Genomic DNA, 23,843 nt, shown 5'->3' with positions numbered 1-23,843 from the left:
GGAAAAGACTGGAATCCAGGGCCCACAGCAGCCCCAGGTAAATTTCTCAAGCCCATGTTCATACCTGGAAAGACCCCACGACAAGTTCGAAGACCATTTTCACCTGGGCCTTAAAGTTGTCGGGGAAGAAGGCAAACATGACATAGTGAACTCCAAACAGGGGGATGAGCAGAAGCGTGGACTTGGCCAGCCTCCTGGGGACAAGGAGAGGCAGGGTGTGGTTATGTATAGCCACACGGGTAGAGGGGTATGGGCATACCAAATAAATGCTGATAGTGACCAGACCCTGTGAGGAGGAACAGTGGCTTCCCCACCCCCATGGCATACCCACTCTACCCTTGTCCCCTGTCTCAGTGTTCCTGCTTTCCTTTCCCACTACCTCCTTGCCTGGGGAAAGCACACGAGAGAATTAAACTCCCTTCTTTCTCCCCCTTCTGAAGGCCACTGAGGATGATGTGTTTATGTAAGACTCAGGAGGCAAGACTTCCTGATTGGTTCCCCTTCTCCTGGTTTGTGTCCCCAGCTGAAGAGTGAGGGGATGCCACACTTTGGGGATGCTGCAGGTGTCTCCATGGACGCTAGCTCCAGGGCTGGCCACATGTGCCCGGTGTGCAGGAGGGTGAGGAGCACTCTGTGTTATGCCTGCTGTCAGGTCAGTGTGTGCAGACTTGTGGCTCCTGCTCTTCTGCTGTGGCCCTGTCCTGAGGGATGCCACTTTCCTTGAGCCAGCATCCATCCTGCATCTCACAGCAGTACAGAGCTCTGCTCCAAAAGACCAGCTTGTCTTTCTGCTGCCCTAGTGCCAGCGAGGCCAGCATTCCTTCCAAGCACTTCTATGGCCCTCCACTGTGTACACTCAACAGACCTCATAGCTGGTCCAGGCAGTGAGGACCACGGCTTCCTGATTCCCTGGCCGAGAATAGGTCAGAGTGGATGTAGGTAGGGTAGAAAATGTTTGCCCCTGCCTCTCCTGCCTTGGTCCTGGGATCCCACCCTATACAGATGCACCATCGCCCCCCTCTCCTCCGGCCTAGCTCCCAGCCACACCTCTTTGGCCATGAACCCATCCCATACTCAGAGGCTGACAGATGGAGGCTTTCTTTAAATTGAGAGTGGGAACCGACAGCCCCTCCTTGGGGATCGCTAGCTCCAGCTCCCCCTTCTGTCGACGACAGCTGTTCCTTTCCGTCACACCCACACAGACCTGGCTATGACCAGCTTGGGTTCTGTCCCCCAGATTCTAGCCCCTTGTAGCCGGACTTCTGGGAAAAAAAAGTCCCTGAGGTAAAGGACACCCGCGCATGCGAGCAGGACAGGAGTGCTGCCTCTAGGCAGCAGGCAAGCCCCACACGTCTCCCTCTGGAAAGAAGAGGGATGTTCTGCCCACGCAGCCTGCTGGGGACAGAATGCTGTCACACCAGGAATGGGAGGAAGCGTCAGCCTCAGGCCTGACAGTCACAGGGTTCCAGAACAGAATCCCAAATCTAGTAGCTCGTGACTCTAGCAGGGACTCTTCCAACCACAGCTGAGATTCCCCTCACAGAGGCCAGTTTAAAAACATCTAGGATCTTAGGAATAGATGGCCCTTGTGGGATTGCCAGGCTTATCTGACCTGCATGGTGGGTCTGTTCTTCATCGCCACAGTGAATGTGAAGGTTCTACAGGCCTTTGCATGGGTACCTTGGTCATGTTTTGTGTTTCCTTCACTTGCTTGCAAGCTCTGATTCCCTTTCTGGTCTCCTCATAGAAACTCGCTGGTCGCCCCAGTGCCCAGCACAGGGAATGGCCCTTCTCTCTTTCCAAATAATGAATTATGGCCCTTGCGACGGTTAATATCATTTGTCAACAGGACTTAGAATCTTGGAGGAGACAAACCTCGCCATGTCTGAGAGGGGATATCTGGATGGGGCTGAAGTGGGAAGACCCACCCTGACTATTGGTGGCACCATTCCACGGGCTGGGGCCCCAGACTGAATAAAAAGGAAGAAGTGAGCTGAGTGCCAGGCATTCATCTCTCACTTCAAGACCAGATGCAGGATGGCTAGCTGCTCTATGCTTCTGCAGCCGTGTCTCTGCCATGATGAATGGTACCCTTGAACCATGAGCTAAAACACGGTTTTTAATTGCCTCCTTAAATTGCCTGTCGGGCATCTTGTTCCAGCAACGAGGAAAGAAAATATCTTCTCTCTTCCTGCCCATAGTGGCGTACCCCAACCTTGGAGAGTGAGGGAATGAGTGCCTTTTATATAGTTGGGAGCATTTTACTGGGGATCCTGAGTGTGACATGGTCTGAGGCATGGAGACCTCTCAGCCTGTGCCCGGCATGATCTCTGCAAGGATGTGATTGTCAGCTCTGGGGGGGTGGGGGGACTGAATGTGGTTGCCTCAATGTGGAATGGGGTCTCCTGGGACATCCCCTGCTGGGCATCTGTTGCATCGGTTTCTCTACCAGGTACAGGTCAGACCGACACACAGTGTGTGAGGCAGGCACAGGGTTTTTCTCTCCCTTCAGGCTCCCTGGAGCAGCAGTTTGAACCTGAAGGACATTGAGTATCAGGAGAGCAGATGTAGGTGCAGAGGGCTTGGTGATGGGCAGGGGATGCTGAGCCTGGCCATGGGGAAGAAAAATGCCTGGCCTTGGGTAAGTGTAGGCGTGAGAGGTGATGTGTAGGCGGTGATCTGAGGACCTAGGATGGAAGCTTGGAGCTGTGGGTGCTGGGCCCACACTTACGAGTATGGGCTACTGTCGTTCTTCCCAATGTCGGGTGGCCGCAGTTTCTGAACCAGGATTCGGATGATGCAGATAAAGAGGACGAAGTTCACCTGTTGGATGAGGGACCCCAATATTGGTCACTTAGAGAGAGGAAACTGGGGTGGGTTGTTTTCTTCTCCAGTGCTCTGCCACCCCGCCACAGTGCCTCTTGGCAGCTCTTCCCTTTGGGGAAAATCATGTGAGACTCTCCTTTGCATCCCAGAGGACCCGCCTTCCAATTTACCTGCTCTAGAGGGAGAGCTGGAAGCAGAGGTGGGTGAGGGAAAGCTGAGGCTCCTTTCTGACCGAAACCCTCATTTCCTATGTGTTCTGAGGTTAGTTGCCTACTCTGGACTTAATGATGAGAAGAAAGCTTACCAAGATGGAGATGAGGATGGGGGCCTTTATGATCCACCACAGTGAGGAGTTGATGATGGTGTCCCAGCACCTGAACATGGAGATTTGGGTGAGGGAAGTCCTCAGCCTGAGAGTAAACCCACCCCCTGCCAGGTGTCTTTGGCTCTGCCTCCAACCCCAGAATCTGCCTCTCCCCACATCTTTCTCCATCCTCTTACTTTGAGCTTGATGCTGTGGTTTGTCTACCTGCTAATCCTTGGCAGCGGCATCACACCCAGGGACTCTGACCCCAAATGATAGCAGCCAGAGGGGAGGGATGGGATAGCAGCTTACCCCAAATCCTCAAAATGGATCCTGACAATTGTCCATATCATGATGAATATACTGGGCACTCCTGTCAGGGCCAAAGAAGAAAAGAAGAGAAGGAAACAGGGGCAGAGAACACAGGGAGAGGGTTTGGAGGAGGAACCAAAGAAAGGGAGGGAGAAGGAAGGGTGGAACACTTAGGGCTTCTCCTACAGTGTGCATGTTGTTCATGGCATAAAGACTCTCTAAGAGTTACTGACGCTGTGTGCCTGAGGGTCTGTGACCACTTAGACAGGTTTTTCTTTCTTTTCTGATTTTAACCCTATATAGATTGACAGTATCCCTCTGTGTCAGGATCAGAAAGGGGGAATACATGGTTTTGTGCAGGCTCTGCACTGTAAAGCAGCTGCAGGAGGCTGGGAGGGGCCCTAGGGTCACACATTCTGGGGACATTCATGAGTGTTGGTGGAGAGACTCATAAGCAGGCTAGGGTTGTACCCTCCCACCTCCCAGGGAGCTTCCCCAGCCTTGCCCCCTCCCTGGTACCATACCCCAGCCGATGAGTATGTACCCCCAGAAGTACTTCCGCTCAGAGAAGAAGGAGACGGCCAGCAAGGTGTGTAGGTAGAGGCCTTCTACCAGCAGCCAGAAGAAGTTGGCCATGACACAATACTGGAAGAAAACCACAGCTGCCTTGCAACCCACCTGTGGGGAGGAGGGGAGGGAGGTTCAGGGGTGGCAGGTCCCTCGCTGCCCAACTTCTGTTTGGGGGCGGGGGACAAACACAGTCATGTCCAGCCAACTTGGTTGCACTGTCAGTTCCCAACCAGGTTCTTGAAACGTGTACAGTGGATTTTCCTGTGATCTTGACTTTACATCCTTGGGCACTTTTGTTGAGCTGGTAATTTAGAGCTGGTAACTTAAGTTACCCATCTGTCAGTGTGTCTTCTGCATGTCTTCTGGCTACGGATCCCAATGTCTCTAGGCATGTCCAATCCTCAGCTTGTGGCTGGCTGCATGTGGCTGAGAATAGCCATGGATGCAGTCCAACACAAAATGGTAAGCTTGTTTAAAATGTTAGGGTTTTTTTTTTTTTTTTTTTTTTTTTTGTCATATTTTTGGTAACTGCATTTTGAGGTTCTCCAGCACGAACCTGACTGGTAACACCATGGTGTCACCAAGTCAAAGGCTGATGAAAGTCACAGGCGTACTTCCTGTCCGTCCACCCACCTGCCCATTTACCAGACATTGTCTATTTGTGCTTGAGTGGGTTTTCAGTCAATCTCCCACTGTAACCAGGCTGGTCTAGAACTCACTATGTAGCCCTGGCTGCCTTCCAACTCATAGTTATACCTCAGCCTTCTGCATCTGGGGTTATAGGTGTGAGCTACCATGCCTGGCCATTTATCCATTTATTGATGTCTCCTCTCACGACAACTCGGCTATCCATTTACCACCGAGACATCCATTCATTGACTATATCTGCTCGTCCATCAACCACCCACTCACTTAAGCTGTCTCTCCACCCACTTACCTAAGCTGTCTCCACACCCACTCACTTAAGCTGTCTCTCTACTCACCCACACATAAAGCACTCATTCATCCATTCATCTGTCCATCCACGTTTGAGCCAGCCCAGGACTCACACAGCCCTGCCTATGTAACCACCTGCCTACGCCCTCCAATGGCCCTGCCTTCATTCTTCTCTTCATATTGCTCTTTGCTCACTCACCACCCGCTTTGCCCTCCTCACGGCTGGCCCATTGCTCCCTGCACCCTGTCCTCCAGGGAGTACTGGGCGGAGCTAGGAGCCTGAGGGTGAATTCTTGCTGGAGACTTCAGGAGCTCCCTGACCATATGTGTGGGTTGAGGCTTTGGAGGGGAACCAGAGTCAGTGTGTTGAAGGGAGGGTAGAACAGGTGTGCTGGCTAGTTTCCTGTCAACTCGACACAAGCTGCTGTCTGCTTGGAAGAAGAAACCTCAACTGATAAACTGTCCCCACCAGCCTGGCCTGTGAGTGAGGCTGTAGGGCGTTTTCTGAATTGCTGACTGATGGGGGAGGGTTCAGCTCACCATAGTGGTGCCATCCTCAGGCGGGTGGTCAGGGGCACTATAAGAAGGCAGGCTGGGCAAGCCATGAGGAGCTAACCAGTAAGTAGCATTCTGCCATGGCCTCTGCTTCTGTTCCTGCCTCCAGGTTCTGGCTCTGACTTCCCTAGATGATGGCTGTGAGCTGTGTGACGAAATGACCCCTTTCCTCAATTGCTTTTGGTCACGGTGTTTATCAAAGTGACAGAAAACTAAGGAGGAAAAGGCAGGAGGTGCTTTTCCTCCTGGGGGCCCTAGGAGCTGGTGAGGAATGGTCCAGGCAGGTGAGGAGGGCAGGAGATCCGTGAGCCATGGAGCAGGATGATCAGGGCTCTGAGGGATCTAGTTGACATAACCTGAATGAAGATCTCTTCACAGAATCACTCACTCCACAGCTTCAAGTCACCCTCTCATGGGTACCATTTATTTCCCACTCCCCCTGAACAAAGAACCTGGGCTGCCTCCCCTTCCCCTGAGGCCTTTATCTGTAAGGCCTCCTCAGGGAGCAGTCTTGTCTCTCCTGCCTAGGATTGGAAAGTCCTTTCCTGGGTCACACTCTAGTCTCTCCAGAGGCAAGCCAGCCCTGGCAGCTTTACAAGCTCTCTGGAGGTTGCAGGCCTCTCTCTGGTCTTCTCTTGGCCCCAGCCTGTGGACTCACCCTGGGCTTTTCTCCCCACTTGAGATCTCATTATCCTGGGAATCCCACTACTGATCTGGAAGCAGTGTGCTGCCTCTCTGGGCTCACTCAGAGGTCATGCGTCTTTAGAACACAGTGTAGGAGTACTGCTTCAAGCCATATCCTAGGGTGGAGTCCTTTGAGTTCCGTAGAGACTAAGGTGGTTAATATTGTCAACTTGACAGAAGCTGGCAAAACGAGGGCGTGACTGAGAGGGAGCTCTTAGATTTTGTTAATTAGGAGGTGGCCAGCACCGTCTCAAAGTGAGCTGAGCACCTGCGTGTTCATCTTTCTCTGCTTCCTGACAGTGGGTGCCGTGTGACCCGCTGCCCCACACTCCCGCCTCCATGGCTTCCCCACCATGCTGGGCTGCAGCTCACATCGTGAGCCAAACAAAACCTCTTTCCTTCCATTGTGCTCCTCAGGCATCTTGTCACAGCAATGAAAAAATTATCAAATACAGAGACAGGCTCTCCAGTGCCTGGCAACATTCCTCAGAGGCTCTCTGAGCCTCCTGACCCTAGAGAAGCCCAGAACAGGGCTGAGGGAGGAAGGCGGCAAGAGGAGGTAGGGAAGGACAGTGGTGTGGGGAGCAAGATCTTGGCTGTAGGGAACGGAGGCTGAGCTGGGAGGAATGTGGAGGAGGACTTGTACAGATGGGGAAACTGAGGCAGGGAGTACCCTGAGGTCAGATCAGAAACTCGTGATGAGGCTCTGGGCACTGACTATAAGAAACCCACTTGCGCCGGGCGGTGGTGGCACACGCCTTTAATCCCAGCACTTGGGAGGCAGAGGCAGGTGGATTTCTGAGTTCGAGGCCAGCCTGGTCTACAGAGTGAGTTCCAGAGTGAGTTCCAGGACAGCCAGGGCTATACAGAGAAACCCTGTCTCAAAAAAACAAAACAAAACAAAAAAAAAAAAAGAAAAAAAAAGAAACCCACTTGCATTTCTTACTAACAAATATGTGAACCCCCAAATGGTCAAGAAACCAGAAAGGGAAGTGCAATGTGACAAGTGGTCAAAGTGTGTGTCCTTAAGGAGAGAGGAGGGGCAGGGAGGGAAGGGGAAAAGGATGGAGGGAGAGGGGGAGGGAGGATAAGAGGAGGGAGAAGGAGGAGGAAGAGAAATAAGAGAAAGATGAGGATCAAAAGGATAAGGAGGATGTGTGTGGGGTCAGGTGGGTCCTCACCGAGGCCTCAGAGCAGTGGTCCATCTCTCGGCTGTTGAAGAGGGCCATGTCCTTGATGAAGACGGCAGTGGCCCTCAGGATGAAGGACATGAAGAGATGCATGTGGATGTAGTTTCGGGTACAGTGCAGCTTCCTGCAAGGGACAGGTACACCTAGGATGCAGAGGGGCCTTGGACTACCCCATCCTGGCTGGCATGGTGCCATGCTTTAGGCAAGGAGGTGGGAGGAGATGTGGGACTCTAGGTTACAGACCCCGCATCCAAGGTGACACATGCCCAATCCCCAACCTCCTGTGCGTCGAGAGTGTTTTGGCAGGCTCTACCTCTGGTGCCCAATATACAGGAAAGGGGACAAAATCTTCTATAGAGGCCACATCTTGGCCACCTGCTGTCAGGGTTGGAATGGCTGGCCCAGCAGAGACAAGGGCAGAGACTGTGAGCTGTCTGGGGCTGGGCCTCACCTGAACAGACTCAAGATAGCCATGGCAACCAGGAGGCTGGCAAGGGATAAGCTGTAGCCGATGGTGTAGCCAGTCTTCACGGCATTGTAGAACTCGGTCTGTTGCTGCAGGAAGGCAGGCAAGGATCTTGGGTAAGGGGGCGGCGGGGCTCAAAACGGGCTGTTGATGGGGATGGGCCAGCTATTCACTGCCTGACACCCCTGCATAATTTAAGGAAGATGGGCTTAGGGCTCCCAAGAGCCACTGAGCGGTACTCGCCAAGCCCCGGTTTTCATGGACAAATGGACACTGTGCCCAGAGGGCGACAGACGGTGAATGGACTCTTCTTTCTGCAGGACAGACATCAGCATGGGAAAGAATGGAGACCCCACAACTCCCACCTGTCAATCACTTATTTTTAAAAACACAGTTTTGTGAGAGTTTCCTTGTATAGCCCAGGCTAGCCTCAAACTCACGATCTAATTGACCCGGCCTCCCAAATGCTGGGGTTACAGATGTAGAGAGGCGAACCAGTTTGGGGGTTCCATTTCAGTTTTGGATCCTCAGGGACTAGCGCCCCCCTCCCCCACTTGGGTGTAATCCTCATGAAAAGTCCTGTGTGTACCCTGTTAGAGGAGCCTGTTAGGGGATGGGTCTTGGGAGATGTGAACTTGAAGAGGGTGGACCCCAGGATTTACAAAGGCACAAGACCCCCTCACCTCATCCAAACTAGACGCCCTGTCACTCAGGCCGCAGGCAATGTGGTAGGGGCCGGGCTCCAGTTGTGACCAGCCTTCTTCAGTGCAGCTACGACTGATGTTATAGCCTGGAAGCAGGCGACAGAGGCACTGAGTCTAGAGCCAGGAGGCAGACAGGGCTGAGTCTCGTTCTGTCCATGGTGCTGCCAGGCTCCCATTCTGTGACCCTTGAGGTGAGGAGAAGTCCTGCAGGGCTGCTGGGGGCCCTGCTGTCCGGATGACAGACTCAGCAGATGTCACTGCCATTTTGCAAAACAGAAATTTGGCTCCTTTTTCTTTTTTTAGCTCAAATGTAGAGGCAGAAAGACTCTGGTTTGTGTACATAGTCACCACCTGTCCAGCACCAACTGAAGGCACAGACGGATGAGCGACTTAGTCATGCGAACGGAAAGGTAGCACGCGCTACACTTGTCAGAGAACATTAGTCCAGGAACATGTGGCCGGTGGATTTACTAAGTCCATGTCACAAGAGCCAGGCAAGAGATTGTCAAATACACCAGACCAATGAAGGGCTGAAAAACTCCTGTAAAGAGCTGGACACCTAACTCTACAGTGGCCCCACTGACCTGTCATCTGACCCAGTGTATATATCAGGGACAGAGAATGGCTTATTGTCCCTGGGGCTGCTGCTCGGCATGCTTCCCATTGCTCAGCATGGCCCACTCAAATTCCCATATATCCATCTACCCATCCATCCTGTCTGTCTGTCCCTCCATCTGTACCTGGTCCTGTGTCTTGCCTCAATGGTACATCTGCCAGACTGGGTGCTGTGACTGGGCTCCGTACCACCAGTAGCCTGCCAACTGGGGTCCTCATTAACTCATCTAACCACCAGATTTTCTTTTCGCATCTGTCAGCTCTGCCTTTAATTGGAGTCTCTGTCTTGAGAAGACGGGGAGTGCAGATGCACTCCAAGTGTCTGTGTTTACAAGGGTGATGAGGGTCTGAACTCTGGGGTCCTCATGCATACACAGCAAGAGTTTTGCCCATGGAACTCTCTCCAGGCTTCCTGTAGGCACTTTATCCGGCCACAATGGAATACTTCCTTCCAACCCTCTGATTTTTTTTTTTTTAATCTCCCATTGGAAACAAGATTCTTTGTAGGGGGGCATGCCTTCCTCATCCCTGTTTCCCCAAAGCACAGGACTGGGGGTGGGCATCACCCTTATCCACTCTTGCAAATAACCCTCTTGGGACAGAAGGCCAACCGCGTATCCTCTCCTTCACACTCTCCGTATATCCAGTAACTAGTCCTGGTCTCCCGTTTCTCTCCATCAGCTTCAGAGCTGGACTCACTTCACAAGGTCATCTGGCCGTTAGGTACTGAGGGCTCAGATATCCATACTCAGGTACACTCTGGGGCAAGGATGGCTGTGCCTATGGAAGAGCTAGCTTGTTCACATCCCCTCAGGCCCTCGTCTCAGAGAGCATCAGGGGCTGCCCCACCTCTTCCTACCTCCCAGACTCTGCCCATTTATTATACATCTGTTTATTGTCTCACTTAAAGGTGTCTCCAGCTAACACTGAGGGCAGGCGGGCAGCAGTTTCCAGTGTCCCTTCACGCTGTTTGTGGAGCAGAGCGCGGTGCGATGGAAGCCATCGCTGACTTCGGGGGGGCTGACTAAATGTGGTCCAGAGGTCCCCTTTTGTCTTACACATGAATGTTTGATCAGATAGAACACGGACAAGTTGTGTAAGGAAAGCTGGGTGACGGTTTCCTGGGGGCCCCAAAGGTCATCTGTTCCAGGCCTTGACAGACTGAGTCACAGCCAAGACAAGAACACGGGAGCCGTAACTCAGTCAGACCTGCCCGTCAATCAGTTATCAATTGCTGAGCAAATATTTAAGTGAGCCCTTCCCACATGCTTATCTCTCTGTGAAGAGTTAATCAAATCCCACGACTCTTCTCCAGCCCCAATGCCATTCTTGGCCATGAAGGCCCCCGGTTTTCTCTAGTCTCTCAGACAGCTTTCTCACTTCTGTAAGTGGCAAAGCCCCCCTAGCTGGCCCCATTAACAGCGGGCCTTCAGTTCAGGCTCTTACCATGAATGGGAGAAAACAGCTGGAAGATGAGGGGGCAGTCCAGGACTACTACCTGGCCCCAAGGGGTCGTCGGCCAGCAGGTGAGGTTGTCCCACATCTTGCCGCAGCCTGTGGGGTGAAGGCAGAGGGCACAGGTCATCAAATGAGCATAGTGAGGACTCTCTTCCTCCTCCTTTCCTTACAGGGGCTCCTGTCTGAGTGGAGGCCATGTCTTCTCAGAGGATGCACAGGTCCTGTGCTGACAGGAAGGAGTATCCTCTCTCCATAAGGGATAGAGCTTCCCTACATGGCACCATTTATTTGTTTATTTTAGATGGGGCTGTCCCTGAGGGAGACCTTGAACTTCTGGTCCTCCTGTCTCTGTCTCTTGAGTTCTATTGAGATTACAGTTGTGACCCACAATGCCCAGTTTATATGGTGCTGGGGATTAAACCCAGGACTTGTTGGCACACTAATTGCCAACTGAGCCACATCCCCATTTGATGGACAAGCAGCAGAAATGCCAGGCAGGGAGCCTAGCTGGTTCTGCCCGATGGGAAACTGTCTCTCATTCCGGATGAACTACTGAGTGTTTGCATGGGTGTCAGTCTTTTTTGAATGACAGGAGCTGAGGCTCTGGCATCCATGTCCTCGGAGCAGTGGCTTTAGCTCTGTGGAGCGTTCCGGGAAAGCAGTCACAGAGCCGAGGGAGCACAGCCTGCACTTCACTTTGTTCTGAACTTTAATGAGAGTTGGTTGAAGTTTTGGAAGCCGTGTCACCTGCTGCAGTGCCTGTGGTATCTGAGTCAGAGAGGAGCACGGCTTAGACTTCAATCTCCGTTTATAGCTCTCGTTCCCAGAGCTTATATTTATAGGCACAACCTTCAGACTGTCCCCTCTTATCTTTTACTGCCATCACGCCTGCACATGCACACGGCATTCGATTATAAACCACTCTCTTTTCCGTGCTTTCTTTTATAGAGCGTCGTATACGTTTCCAGAAGCACAATGAGTGGCCTTCATTTTTACGGTTTGTAAGAAAACAGACATTTAGATTTCAAAATCTTATATTACCAAATTACCGGCAGCACTTTTGAAGCAATTCAGCCCTGCAGTTGGAGCCTGCCTTCCTCGACACAAACAAGGCTATTAATCCACATTCAAAAAAAAAAAAAAAATCAAGATCCATCCCAAGAGTCTTCTGTTAGAGACTGTCACTGTTTAAAAACACGAGTGTGCGCCATTTGAATCCTGTTTTAGAATAGTAAAGACAGCACTGGAGATGTTTGCTGTAGGATTCCGGGTACAGTGGAGCGTGCTGGTGGCAGCTGGCTCTTCACAGAACTTGCAAAGCATAGCAGTCTGGCGGTGAGTGAAGATTTATTAGTGTTTGATACTGGCTGGTGAGGATGCCAAGGGGTGTTTCCATCGGTTCTAAAAAAAAATATGGGTGCCCCTGTGGTAGATGAGATGACTCCTCCAGACCCCTCTCTTGACGGCCTAAGTCCTCTTGCAATGCTGCCAGCCCTACAGATTTGCTCAGGAAACCCAACCCCAGAGTCAAAGTCAATGCCAGCTGAGCCAAGCCCAGACCAGCCCAGGTCCGAAGGTTCCCAAGTTCTCAAGAAGGGGGCCTGGGAAGAGCAGGCGAGGGAATGTACCCACTTGGGGGAAGAACAGAACTCTCAGCGCTGAGGTCATGTGGCAGCCAAGGAAGGGAGTGAGGTGGGAGGAGGTGGGGCCTCCAGGTGCTGCAGCAGGCCCACACCAAAGGCTAAGAAAGTCACACAGAGATCAGCTTCTTTTCTTGTGCCCCCCCCCCACCACATTAACATTTCCCCTCCGTCTCTCCCGTCTCTCCCGAGTCCCACAGTTTGCTTTGGCTGATGGTCCATCTTCTGCTCCTAGGAGGGCATACAGGATGCCCCTCAGGCCGGGCAAATCTGCTCATGAATTATGACCTGTTTCAATTAACATCAGTAATCATTAGCTTTGGAATGTGGCAACATTTGTTTCAGCTTCTAAATCAGTAGCTTATATAACCAGTCCATTTCACAGATGAGGAAACGGAGGCAATGCAACGCGGCAGGATGAGGTGTGGCAAGTCTCTCGCCTATTCACACATTCCTCTCCTGGTTTGCAGGGCTCGGTAACATTTCTCTGGGAATTTGGCTGCTGCTGGACTTTATGTACCCTTGATGACAGTGCTGGGCACACCCTGTTTTGCAGGCCAGCTATTGTGTCTGGGTCTCCGCCAGGCTTTGGGCTTTTAGAGTTGCCAGCCTGAGCTGAAGAGTTGTGTGTGTGTGGGGGGGAGGGTGGGGGGGACAGTTGGGGGAGTGCTGGGTCCTGTGCTCAGCTCCACCAGAGGTGGGAAAGAATAGAAAGGACTGGGCTCTGCCCTGCAGGGAGGCTGCATTTGGCCTCAAAGAAGTACAGCATAGCCAATGGCATGCTGTGAACTGGTACTGGGCCCAGGTCAGCAAGCAGGCAGGGAACCGAGGAAAAGAGGCCCATGGGGTGCAGGTTGGGAGGCTCCTTGCAGGGGGTGCCTCAAGGCTGGTTTGCTGGGGCAGCTGGGCTGGATCACCATGGAGTAATGACAGTCATGTAAATACTTGGTTTCTAGAAATGACGATGTGACTGGGTGATCTCCCCACTCAGGGCTAAGACCCCAATAGGAAAACCCAACTAAGAAGCCGAGATAAGGGATGGGGAAGCAGGCTGGCACAAAGGCCCCAGTGAGTCAATTTTATAGAATCCCCTATACACAATGGCATACACTCACATGTACTCTCAGGCGTACCGAACACAGGCATCCATGCAAATCTACATGCATGGGCATGGGAAGGCAAGCCACCATCGGAGTATGACACAAACGCACAGGCGGGACACACACAGGTGCACCTGTGCATGGACAGGCGGGGACACTGTGCACCTGTCATATCCAGGTTTAAACAGATACAGGCCTCTGTCTTACAGAGACACTCAGAGGCAGGCAGAGGGATAGACTCCGGAAGGTGGGGCACAGCCTCGGTCAGACTCAGGCCCGGAGTGTCCACCTGAATCCACGTGAATGTACACAAACAAGAACCTCCGCAGCAGTCAGGGCAGACACACGGTTTGTACATCTATGCCTGCCCTCTTCCAGGTCCCAGTCTGGTTGCTATCTGTGGGGCGTTGGCACCCACAGGCACCCTGTGCCAGCAGTGACATCATTGGGATCATGAGTGTGGCCAGTCCCTGCCTGGGGACCGGTTTGGAGAGAAGCTGCAGTGGGGCCCAGGGTCTGGAGTCTGAGCTCTTGGGCTTCACCCTCAATCTTGAGGCCTGCTGAGGTCAGTCTGCAGCCTGGCCACATAGGGTAGAGTATATATGCAGTAGGCAGGTATAGTCACCCACTGACACAGACCTCGGTCTCAGGGTCACAGGAATTAGGGAGCCATCCTGCCATAAAGTGTGGCTCAGGCCATGCCCATCTGTGAAACTATGTACCCACATCCATTTCGAGCACAGGAGGTCTGTGCACTAGGGTTAAGGAGGGACCCAAAAAGCTGGATTACATAACAGCTTCAGAGTGCTGTTGGGAGCCAGGAGCCAGCAAGCTGGACAGGTGCGGCCTGCTCCCATTATGTAACCATAAGCCCAGCCTGAGGAGCTGACCTGGAATGGAGACCCAGCTGCCTAACTGTCTCTGCCCCACCATGCTAGCTCTCTCCCAATACAGTGAGCTGAGCCTCGAGCCTCCCATCCTCCCAGCCCCTCTGCTTCCCTAGACCTGACAACTTTTCAAATTTGCTCAACTCTGAGTAACCAAGCCAAGTAGACAGAGGCCTCTCTCATTTGTCCTGATGGGCTGCTTGCACAGTCTGGCTGATTGGTCTCTTCTAAGCTCTAGGTAAGTCAGGGGTTGAGTAAGTTGATTTGGGGTACCCCATGGTGGGTGAGGGAGAGGCTGGGGCTTACAGAAGCCACCAGTCTCACCATGGAAAGAGACCATTGAATGCCTTAGGTTTGTCTCCTTGGGTAGCCCAGAAGGCATGGCTGGACCCTTAAAGGCAGTTCTCAGGGAAGAGCTGGGAACTCCCCAGATGTGGGAGGGGTCAGGAGAGTGTGGTGGTCTTCCCTTCTGTGTCTGAGGCCCAGAGCTCTGGGGTTTGTGACCTGTGCCCTTGATCCCCACCTGACTGACTATTGTGGGAGCCACATGCTTTGAACTGGGCTTGTGACACGAGGGAACTCGGGACTCCTCCGCTCACACCCGACTCACCTGTGGTTTCATTCTCCAGCTGGGCCTCCTCCAGGCACTGCTGACGCTGTATGTCGATCATCTGCAGGTACTCACACTCGTGGTGTGGGCTGGTTGCCCGGCTGCCCTAAGGACAAAGCAGACAGAAGGTGTCAACGTCAACCAGTCTTGAGGAGCAGGGGACCAAGCTGGGTCAGTTGACCCTGGGGATCAGCCTGGGGATCTGAGTTCCATACTGGATGTCCACTCTGGCCAAGTTCTTCACCCTAGCCTCATACTGAACCCCAACCCCAACCCAGTCTATAACCCATCCTAGGCCCAAATAAACCCCTTTCCCACATCTATTTTATACCCTACAAAAGCCCCAGACTGAGTATCATTTCAAAACCATATTCTACTTCTACCTCAGCCCTAGACAGCACCCCGATCCCTACCGGTGTGCCCCAAATGTTCTCAATGACTCCCAGCTTTTGCTGAGAAGACCCTCTCAGGACTCTTGGTTCCCAAGCAGTGCAGCTGCTGTAAAACTTCTGATCCTGGAAAGAGCTTTCCACCAGAGTCTTGAATTGATCACTAGGCTCTGCTACTCGGGCCCTGCCTCAGTCTCCTTGCATGGGTGGGCCCTTGTTAGTGATTTTGTTATCGGAGGTTGGGTACCAGCCTCTGGCTCCTGGGGCCCAGCCCAAGCAGCCTGGCTTGCAGCCCCTTCTTCACAGATGAAGCCTCTACTCAGTTCTTACTCATGGAGATGGAAAAGTAATACTGACCCTTCTTGTCAGACCTCACTGGCTCAGTTACCACAGAAAAATAAAAACTAAAATGGATGCCACAAGGACCAGGGAGGCTTAAGCAAGTAAGCAGGGCCTCACAAGAAATCTGTAGACCACAAGGAGCCTCCTGAGCCTCTGCAAAGTTGGGAGAGGGGATGATGGAGGAGCTCCAATTCTCCCCTGCCCTGCAGCAGGCAGGGTGAGGTGGGCAGACACCATGACAAGACATGGCTCTGAGGTAGATATGAGTTTGAGTAGTGGCTATCTGGGACCAAGGGGAAAATGTCAGGCCTTGGGGATTTGTGGGTGTGAAGAAGGTAAAGGCTTCTGTGGATGAGCAGTTGAGCTGGGACAGCGTCAGTCTGCCTCTGACATTAGAAAGTGACTGCTATTCTTGGCAATCCTCTGTCAGTCTCCTCCTGTCTGCCTGGGTGGGAGAGTACCAGCTTCCACAGCACCCTAGGTAAAGCTCCAGCGATCTCAGGGTTAGAGACTCTAAGTCTGCCTTGCAGTGCTCATACCTGGGGCTCAGTCTCTGCCTGGAAAATGGGTTTTAGTCCCCCGCCGCCACACCCCAACTCAACACCTTGCTGAAGTAACACAGACATGAGGGCATCCTTGTATTTCCTCCCTCTAAGGGGACCTCCTGGCCAGCAGCATCATAGAACATAGAACTTAACCAGTGGTCTATGTGAGTCAACACCAGTGACCGGCCTGCGCCCAGGAGGCAGGGTGCTCTCCACCACCATCAAGAGAAAGGTCCCTTCCACCACAATAGGTCTCTTGTTCCTGTGAGCCTTGTCACTTCTCAGGTCACCAGTGGTCCAACTAGCACTGTGGTTGTCCTAGCCCAGATCTACAGGAAGTCCCCGTCACCCATGCCTCACTTATCCAGGCCTCGATGTCACACAGCAAACACAGGTACCCAGCCAACTGGGGTCCAGACATGGGCTGCTTGCTGCTAAGTTCTTTTCAGTTTGGTCTATGGAAAGTAGTGCAGTGCTGTCACAGAACACTGTTCAGCAGAACCGCTTAAAGAAGCAAAAGGCAGTTTGAAGGAGGCCGGGTGCCTCTGTGTCCTCTTAGAAATCACACGCTGCACATTTTCATTTAGAATACTTGTAGCAGTGTGTCTTTGGGGATCTGTGACTAGCTCATCCCCAGGTGTGGGGCATAGGGTAGTTTGGGAGACCTCTGAAAGAAGCAGTCAGGCTGGCTGGCCAATTCTGTCCATCACCATCCCAACCTGTTTGGTATCCTCTTGGGTACCAGTCTACCAACAGCTGGATGCCTTTGGATGTGTAGCTTCATCCCAGACGCTCAGGGTTGTCCTCACATTGTCACACTGTGCAGTGGCTTGAAAGCAGGATGGGCCACATGGATACCAGCTATATCTGTGCACATGCCGCATGCACAAGCTCTCCTCTCCTCTGGTGCCAGGTTCTCATTTGGGAAGACCCCACACACACACACATACTCTGTCACTGCCCCCAGTGAACCCTCTTGCAGAAGATTGGCGTGACCAAGACAGTCAGTCAGTATTCCCAGCCTCAGCGCCTGGCACCCAGCCCAAGCCAGACTCCTCTGAAGCAGAAGGCTCGCACGCCTGGGACTTTGGATTAAGCTAGGCAAGAAGGTTTAATTCTCCCCCACTGGATTGGAAAAACCTCAAAGGATCAGAGGCTGGGGCTTCTGTGGTGATGTTGTTGACAAACAGAACATGAAGATGAGGCCACAGAGGGTTGGCAGGATGGACTCAGAGAAAACCCAGAGCTGCCTGACAGGGAAGGCGGGCCATGTCTGAAACCAGATCTTCCCACAACACGAGCCAATAGCCTTGTTTATGGCTCAAGCTAGTTAATTTTCCTATCCCAGGAACCCAATGGGTTCATTCTTGTAGTCTGAGGACAGAACAGTGGATGCCCCTCGCTTTTAGGGTCCCTCTTAAGCCATAGTAATAACCATAAAGACTGCCAGCTGGTATTCTATGCATATATAGAAGGACAGAGCCAGGGCTGTATATTATGTATATTATATGTATATGTATCTACATGTACACATACATGCAAGTACACATAAATTGTATATATATACATGCATATATACATACACATGTATATATGTTAATATGTTTTGTGTGTACATGTGCACAAATGTGTGGATACACATATAGAGACCAGAGATTAGCTTTAGGTACTGTTCTTTAGGCACCATCTACCTTACTGGGCATTCATTGGCCTAGAATGTGCCAAAAGGACTGGGCTGGCTGGCTTGCAAGCCCCAAAGATCCACCCATCTCTACTCCCCAGCATTGAGATTTCAAGTTCCTGCTAGCCATTCAGTTTTGTCTTCCTTTCTTCCTTCCTTTCTTCCTTCCTTCCTTCTTTCCTTCCTTCCTTCCTTCTTTTCTTCCTCCTGTTTCTTCCTCTACTTTTAGCATGTATTCCAGGGATCCAACTCAAGTACTGTGTTTGCGTGGCAAACAAGTTACCAACAACCATCTCCCCAGATGTTCCTTTTTGAGTCACTGTGGGGCACCTAGTTCTTAGCCACTTTGCCCCCTACTCTTAAATTGGATTCTGGCTGGCATCATGCAACTGTCCCTCCAGGAGTACTACCTCAGAGCATGGTTTTGGGTCAGGGAGATGAGAGGGGCGGGGCATGGATCCAGGAGTCCCCAAGGTAATCCTGAATTTTGGGGAGCTGTGAACCACAAAGAGGTATGGTATCCAGTATTTAAACTGTCTTTGCCAACATTTAGTTGAGTAAACTACCCTCATTTGGAGGAATGTAGAGGAAACAGTGACCCTGAGAGGGACTTGAGGTCACCCAGTAAGTCACATCCCTAGATAGGACCCAAGTTTCTGACCCTTGTCTGTGTAGCATCAATCCCTTGCCAGAGATTTGCCTTTGGCCATCTGGTCAACCATGGCCCTTGGGAGGACAGAGCCAGGGCAGCTCCCTCTGGTCCTTATCACTGAGGAATTCAAGCAGACCTTGGACTTCCTCTCCCATTTGTTTCCTTTTTCTAAATATCCTCATTATCCTTCTGGACTTCAGACACGCAGTGGACATTGGAAAATTCCTTGGCCAAATACAGCCAAGCTTTTTGATCACTGGATGAGCTCCAGGGTGGGATCTAGGTAGACAGTGAACATCAGGGTGGGGCCAGGGAGAGTTTATACAGAATGAGGAATCAGGGTGGGTCACAGAGAGAGTTTATACAGAATGAGGAAGAGCTAGACAATAAGGGGTGGTTGGCATTTCAGAGTACACACAGACAGGCAGACATGAAATCCCCATGCTGAAGGTTGCTGGAAGCTTGTGCAGATATGGCAAGGAGTTCTAGGAATATCTTGTGAGGAGTCATGGAGACGAGTCAGGGTTAGACTTGGGGAGGGCCTAGAATGCCAGTTTTGAAGTATGAGCTTTGACTCCTGGGCTATGAGGGACCCTCAAAGATGCTAGCCAGAAGGATGAGGGTACACTTTGCAAAGACCTGTCACATTATAGGTGGTTGGATACAGGGAAACAAGAGTCTTTTGGGGGACAGATGGAGTATGAGGTAGATTGAGCCAGGGAAAGTGTGCTGTCTGCAGACTTCTAAACTCTAAGAATCACTATGAATGACTTGTGCCGTCGTGATCTGTTATAGAATTTGGGACCATCAATGGAGATGGGAATTGGCAGCAGTTGGTGGGACACCCTGGTCCTATTCGATGTCTTCCTATTGCATTAGTCCTACAGAGAAACCATCACACATTCTGCTATCCATTTATGTGTCCTCCATCTCCCCTCCCTGAAAGCCAAGATCATGTGACGATAAGCACAGAGAGACCCTGATGACCAGAGTAAGCTCTGTAAAAGACTAAATAAAGACTCTATCTTCTTGCTGCGGGCATGAGAAGGTCTGTCAGAAAGGTGGCAAGGCATGGTAAGTTCACTTGTGTGGTGGCCATACCAACACATGCACGCAAGAGCGCGTGCGCACACACACAACCCCATGCCCCACATACAAACACATACAATACACACACATACTTACACACATCACACACACAGTACACACACAAATACATACACCACACACACATATAAATACACACACCACACACACACTTCCACACACAAACACACCACACACACACACCTCCACACCCCTCCACACCACAACCCCACACCACACACACATTCCATATACACACATACATACACACACAATACACACACCACACACACACATACACATCACACACACAGTACACACATACACACAAACACATACACCACACATACATACATACACAAAAACATACACCACACATACATATACTACACACATAAACACACATACCACACACATACACACACCACACACAATACACACACCACACACACATAAACACATACACATCACACACAAACACACTACACACATACACACAAACACATACACCACACATACATACACTACACACATAAACACACACACCACACACATACACATACCACACACATACATACATATACCACACACACATACAGCACATACACCACACACACACCACACACACACACATCACACAGACACACAACCCCACACCATACACACACCACACACATACATACACACACATACATGCATACCACAACCCTACCCCCCCACACACACCAATTTGCTGAGCTGTCAGTTCAGATCTGTATGGTTTTCTAATAAAAAAAAAAAAGTGTTTGTAAGCATTGGGGAGGAATATGGCACAGCCACGGCCCCTGAGGAAGAAGCAGTCTTAGATGGCAGAGCCTTGTGAGGACCACAGGTTTTGGTCAGACAGGTGGCCACTACATGGACGGGTGAGTGGGTGACTTATTCAAGCTCATCTACACTTGTCCCCCAAAACCTATTGTTACCAACAGCACGAGCTATCATGTCTGGCTTCACACGCGGAGGACCCATGCCTCACGGCAGGGGATGCTGTGAGTAGGTGGCAGTTATGACCCAAGCCCTATGCTAGTTTCATGCCGGGTCAGGCTTGTCCCTGCCATAAGCCTTTCAAATGTGTAGTCTGAACGTCCTACCCACTGACAAGTGGCAACCACAACCAAACACGGAAAGGTTTTGAGTCCCCTGTTCCTTCCGTCTCTAGCACATCTGATTTCTTTTCCCTTCCTGGTATTTTCATGCCTCTTTCCCAAGAATGTGAATCTTCCCTCTGTGCTAAACTCACTTTGTGAACCATGGCTCCACCTGAGGACAGCATGCTCAGAGTGAGAAATGTATAACTTGAACGTGCATGTGTAAAGTGAGGAAAGTAGAGTTGCATTTTGGGGGTAAGACACTTCCCGGGGATTGTGGAGATGCCTGCATCTGTAATGTATTTGCTGAGTGAGCATGAGGACCTGAGTTTGTATCCTTAGCACCCAGGTAAAAGCCACATACAGTGGTGCACTTCTGGCTAGCCAGCCCAGGCATTTACCCAAGAAAACTAAATAAATGCCCCTATTCAAACTTTTCTGTGAAGGCACATTGGCCACTTATTTACAATGGCACCAATCTGGAAAACCATTCTGGCAGTCCTCCTGCCTCAGCCTCCTGAGTGCTGAGATTACAAGTGAGTGTCACCATGCCCAGCTCATTCTAAACTGTCCCCCTGCCCCACATTTCATTTTTTGAGAGGGGCTGGTTGTGAATCCAGAGCTCAGCTCTACCTTCTGATGCTCTTGCCTCAGCCTCCTCCGTGCTGAGATTGTGTGTGTGTCACCGTGCCCACCTCTGTTCAACAACAATGACAGTGACGACAACAGTACTACACAGAGACAGACAGACAGACAGACAGACAGGCAGCACACACTTTCAAGAGCTCTCATAATTGCTAGAATCTCAGCCCAGCCAATCTGCTCCATCTCAGTACCCTCGTTGGGAAGTTACCTCTGGGGCAGAAAACGTTTTGGGGCGCATAGTCAATTTACAGCTCCTGTTGTCCTGGGAACCCCTGGGGAAGAGGGACTAGGATCTGTGGGTGCTACTAGTATTGATAGCTACCCCCTACAGAATGCCACACACCAACCACCCAAGGAGCCCAAGACTGTAAGTTTTTGATTTACAGATGCCAGCCCTGTGGACTCTTCCCCTCCCCCAGTGACCTGTTATGCAGGAAGAACTTGTTTTTGAAGGTACCTAGGAGGAGGCACTTCCTGAGACATGAGGATGTTAGGCTCTTGAACCACATTAGATAGAATGCATAGAGGGCTGGTCCTGCCTGGGGAAGCCATGCCCAACGCTCACTGCCAGCGCACCTCACTCTCACCCCAAATGACGGCCAGCTGGCTATCTGACCCTGCCAGTCAGACAAGAGCCATGGCAACAAGACAACCCTCTGAGGATGTCACTGTTCATCCTGTGGTGTCCAAAGTTTGCTTGGAGAACATTTAAATATGGGAATGAGAGAGACTGGTGTTAGGTGTGAGCAGACTATCATAGCTCACAGGAAAGCGGTCTTTGGTTTTAGACAAGCATTTTGAACCAAGCAGTTAAAGGTCAACATCCCTCTAATTGACTCAAGTGCATTCTAGCCAAGATAAACAAATGATGTAAATATTAAACGTTGAAATTAGCCGATGTCAAACCTAGGAAATATCTGTATATTCATTATACTATCCTTTTACAGAGATTTAAAATTTTTTATGTGCATGTGTGTGCATCTTAGTGCATGTGGGTACACCACATACCTGTAGGTGCTCAACGAAGCCACAGGAGGGTGCCCTGGAGCTGAGTTATAGGTGGTGGGGAGTGTACCCATATGGGTCCTCTGCAAGAGCAGGATGCTGCTCTTAACCTCCAAGCCATTTCTCCAGCCCCTCATTATGCAATTCTTATCTATTTATTTATCACGGAAGAGCCCAGGCTAGCCTTGAATTCATTCTTCCTCCCTCAGCCTCTTGAGTGCTGGAATGCAGGCACGAGCCACCGCTTACAGCTTTATCGTAATATTCTTTCTATTTGTTTTTTTTTTTTTTCATGTTGGGAATCCAAATGGAAGGGTAAAGCCTGGGAGACTGAGAGAAGGGTGAGGCTCATGTTTGTCTCAAGCCTCTAGTGCTCGTCCAGGAGCCAAGAGGCCAAGGGGAGGGGTTGATAATAGCAGGAGGGTGGCCGGGTAGAGGGTGCCGGGGTAGAGGCCCCAGGCAGGTGATGTTACACAAGCTGAACACCACCAAGGCGTCCCTCACTTGGAGATGTCCCACGAACTACTGCCCACTCTCCTCGGAGAGGCTTTGTCACACCCTGAAGATACTTCATGACACCTCACCTACTCCATGGATCTTGCCTGCATTAGTTAGATAAAAGGTCCAAGCCTGGGACCAAGGATTAGAGATGTCACATGGGCCACCCAACATCTTCACTATCGTCTCCTCCTTCAGAGTCCATGAAGGTCCTGTCTGGACACCCAATTCTGTCTCACTTGAGACCTGAGAAGATCAGGCCTCAGGCAAAATGTGGGGCTGGTTCCAGCCCAGCCCTGCCTTTCCAATTCTCCTTCACACTGGGCTAAGGCTTCTCGTGTCCCTTCAGAGATGAGGAAACCCGGTCCCTCTATGGATACTAAAGATGCTTCCTAAGGTAACTAGCCATGGGTGTGGGGAGGGGCAGGGTCCAAGGCTCTTGTCCCAAGCTGCAGCTCCCACACAAGCTACAGAAACCTCAGAGGAGACTAGGTCTCCAGGCTCCAGGATGGGGAGGCAGACATGTCTAGAGAGAATCCCATCTTACAGAGTGCCTCGGGAGTCCTGGGCACATATAACTGAGGTTGTCTCTCTATTCCAGAAGGTATTCTGGCCCAGTAGCCACCATGTTTCCTAAAGTTCTCAGTATGGTCTGCTGAGGCCGGAAGACTGAGCAGTAGTGGGTGCAGACCCTGGAAAGGCTGTTAGTGGTGTCCAGAAATGACTCCTGGTGCAGTGTGGCCTCTGCCTGCCTGGAGAACACTCAGAGGGGCCAGGCTTGCCATCCATCCAAGCCATCCAGGTTCCTATAGAAGCCAGGCTAGCAGAGGCTGTTTTCAGAGTTCACAGTTGAAGGTTAGCCCATGTAGCCAAACTTCAGGACATTGCCCTGCTTCTTCCTCTGGGTTCCCTGTCTGTCTGTCATAGTAGATCTGTCCCTCAGTTCTAAGAGTTTGTGCCCCACGTTGATCTGAGGTCACTGGTTGGGACTCTTGCAAGGTTGGGCTTCAGACTGT

General features: G+C 51.3%; 1 protein-coding gene across 1 annotated transcript in view; it reads right to left on the bottom strand.

Annotated features, from left to right (window-relative positions):
- The window catches only part of Vipr1 (vasoactive intestinal peptide receptor 1), a 30,497-nt gene that overhangs the window by 4,311 nt on the left and 2,343 nt on the right, over nt 1–23,843 (bottom strand). Inside the window, exons 2-11 of the mRNA XM_034524980.2 lie at nt 14,858–14,963; nt 10,609–10,716; nt 8,527–8,633; nt 7,829–7,932; nt 7,369–7,501; nt 3,967–4,120; nt 3,443–3,503; nt 3,131–3,200; nt 2,732–2,823; nt 65–194 (exon numbers count right to left, since the gene is read on the bottom strand). Coding sequence (XP_034380871.2) covers nt 65–194; nt 2,732–2,823; nt 3,131–3,200; nt 3,443–3,503; nt 3,967–4,120; nt 7,369–7,501; nt 7,829–7,932; nt 8,527–8,633; nt 10,609–10,716; nt 14,858–14,963 — 1,065 coding nt within the window. The remainder of the gene's footprint in view (nt 1–64; nt 195–2,731; nt 2,824–3,130; nt 3,201–3,442; nt 3,504–3,966; nt 4,121–7,368; nt 7,502–7,828; nt 7,933–8,526; nt 8,634–10,608; nt 10,717–14,857; nt 14,964–23,843) is intronic.

Source organism: Arvicanthis niloticus, chromosome 21 (genome assembly GCF_011762505.2).
Source record: "Arvicanthis niloticus isolate mArvNil1 chromosome 21, mArvNil1.pat.X, whole genome shotgun sequence".
NCBI lineage: Eukaryota > Metazoa > Chordata > Mammalia > Rodentia > Muridae > Arvicanthis > Arvicanthis niloticus.
Note: the sequence above shows the minus strand (reverse complement) of the source record. Positions and strands in the feature narration are given on the sequence as shown.